The 2654-nt window shown below is 41.3% G+C and overlaps 1 protein-coding gene across 1 annotated transcript; it reads right to left on the bottom strand.

The window, feature by feature from the left end:
• Positions 1-1029, bottom strand: LOC138881824 (uncharacterized). Its single transcript, XM_070162106.1, has 2 exons — positions 543-1029; positions 1-464 (listed from the first exon to the last, which is right to left on the bottom strand). The coding sequence occupies exons 1-2, from the start codon at positions 1027-1029 to the stop codon at positions 1-3; spliced, it is 951 nt and encodes a 316-aa protein (XP_070018207.1).
• Positions 1030-2654: the final 1625 nt, after the last annotated feature.

Here is a 2654-nt window from a genome sequence, read left to right on the forward strand (position 1 = left end):
CTAAGGAGCCGTTTCACGCATGATCATCACTCCGTCCAAGTGATGCATTGGAATAAAGCGATTTTTCCGTATAAAGTCAATTTTGAGGATCACCTCAAAGTCCTCCAAAGGAATCACCATCAAGTTAACTTTCCCTTTCCAGTTCCCAACAGACATAAGAACGTTGTAAGCCATACCTACAATGGCTTGTGCTTTGGCATTCACTGTCTTCATGTAAGAGGGACATTTGCTCACACTCAATCCGTACTTATACACCAAATTGGCAGAAATAAAGGTGTGAGTAGCGCCAGTATCTACCATAGCTATCACACCCTTTTCTCCAATTTTCATTTCGATGTGCATCAGCAAGGAATGAGGGTTCGTCTCGTTGCTTGTAGCATTAACCAGCGAGATAAGATTCAGCAATTTCAAAGGATTTACCAAGGCAGCAACAACTTCTTGACCTTCTCCATCCCGATTATTTTCTATAGCAAGTAAAACATTAACCCGTTCCCGATTTGGATAGTTTTTAGCAATGTGAGGTCCGCCGCAAGTCCATCAACCATTGCCCTTTTTGGTGGCAATGCCCTTGTTTCTAGCAGATCTGTCAACATCATTGCCCTTTTCCACAACTTCTTTTCGAACTTCCTTCCTCCATTCCCCTTTCTTCTTCACCTTTTTCTTAGGTTTTGAAGTAGAAGGAATTTCAAAAAGACTACGGGTACTGCAATAATCTACCAAAGAATCCGCTGCAGCAATCGCACTCGGGAGATCCTTTATGTTCTGTCTCCTAAGTTCGTTCTGTGCCCACGCTTGCATTCCAGAAATAAAATTATGCAATTTGTCATCCTCCGACATGTTCTGAATATCTAGCATTAAGGAAGTGAATTCCTTAATATAATCACGAATTGTTCCTGTTTGCCGCAGACGTTTCAAGCGATCCCTAGCAAGCCAAGATACGTTGCTAGGTAAGAACTGGTCCTTCATTTCTTTCCGGACTTTCTCCCACGTATCGATCTTGGGTCTGCCCGCACTTTCGTCATCAGCCATGCGAGTTCTCCATCACAATTTAGCATCTCCCGTTAGGTGCATGCTTGTAATTGTGACTTTCTCCCCGTTTGTAACTTTGGCAGCAACAAAGTATTGCTCCATATCCCACAGAAAGTTCTCCAGTTCTTTAGCACTACGCGCTCCACCAAATGCCTTCAGATCAGGGATCTTAACCTTAGAATGTTCTTCACTGCCTTGGCCAGGAGCAGCCAATGCCCTTCGAAGAACAGTAATTTTAGTGTTCAGAGTTTCGATTTCCTTCTTCAGATCCACAACTTGAACATTCATGGCCTCACATATTTTTTGAATGCCTTCATGAAATTGATCAATTCCATCCTTTAGAAGGTAGATCTTAGTAATTAGATCAGCCAGATCCAAAGGATCATCAGTCACACCAATCAATGCCTCCAACCTTTGCATATTATCGCGCAAGTTTGAAGTGGATCCACAAGCCATGGTCCCAATTCACGAGCAAAGCTCTGATACCAGTTGTTACAGGGACAATTTTAGCATAATTGACACTGCACGGCAGTAGCCGAATTCTCAGCCACCCAGCCTTACTTTTTTCGCACACAGTTTGTCACTTAGAATTATTTGAGAATTGTAAAATGTAGCAACACACAATAGTACGGGTAAAAACCCAACCTTTATTAGTTCTCACAGAATATACAAAGGACACTCAGTTGGAAAGGCTCACATATGCTACTTACCTTAGACCCACGAAAATACAACATATAAAAGGGGCTGCCTATGGCAGATTTACAAAAGGGCAGTTACAGGGTAGTTATACAATGTGCCTTGCACATGACCAGCCTAAAAACAAGCATAACTACTTAGCCATAGTTTGAATTCAATTCTTTCCTACGAAATTGAATCCCTCTTCAACATTTTGGCCAACTTCAACATGTACATTGCACATGGCTAAACTTCCACAGCACATGCACAACACACTTCTTCAGTCGCATGATTTGTACACTTGTTCTATAACTTTTGCCCACATTTTGCTTCCTGCCTTACCTTGTCTTTGGATCATGCCTCGCCCATAAGCTAATGATCATGTCTTGTCACAAACTTTATCGTCCCACTAATCCGCACGCATGCCTTAGTCAAGTGTCATGCGCCTTCATTTGCCATAGCCGTTGCCCACAATCAAGCTGCCTTGCCAACATTCAAGACACTTTGCCTAGCTGACTTGCCTAAGTTCATGCACTAACTTAGACACACCTTCAGTTCCGCATATTGCTTGCCAACACCCGCACAAACCTATGCCAAAGGGTAATGTACAAGCCCTTGACATAGATTCTGCCTGACATCCGTCATGTCTCAATATTAGGGGCTAACAGTATGCTTGTCTCCAAATGAATCGAAAAGTGGATCATAACACCAAACCAACTTAAGATCAAAATCTCTTTAGCTAGAAATGTAATTGCTATTCAATTTATTGCATAATAATATAAAATCATCTCCTACACTCGGAATAATTCGTTTGTCCTTTTTCTTCATGTTTTCTAAATGCTTTGATAGTTTGATGTGGATTAGTAATGCAGCAAGGGTGTGACACAACATTTTGCTTAGATTGATAATTGATTTTAGTTACAACAATTTAAACCTTTAAATGGATAAAG

This window comes from Nicotiana sylvestris, chromosome 11 (genome assembly GCF_000393655.2).
Source record: "Nicotiana sylvestris chromosome 11, ASM39365v2, whole genome shotgun sequence".
Lineage (NCBI taxonomy): Eukaryota > Viridiplantae > Streptophyta > Magnoliopsida > Solanales > Solanaceae > Nicotiana > Nicotiana sylvestris.

Coding starts and splice junctions, on each gene's coding strand:
- LOC138881824 (XM_070162106.1), bottom strand. CDS start 1,029: ATGGCTGATGACGAAAGTGCGGGCAGACCCAAGATCGATACGTGGGAG. Junction 465..542: donor TGCCACCAAAAAGGGCAATG/GTTGATGGACTT, acceptor TACTTGCTATAG/AAAATAATCGGGATGGAGAA.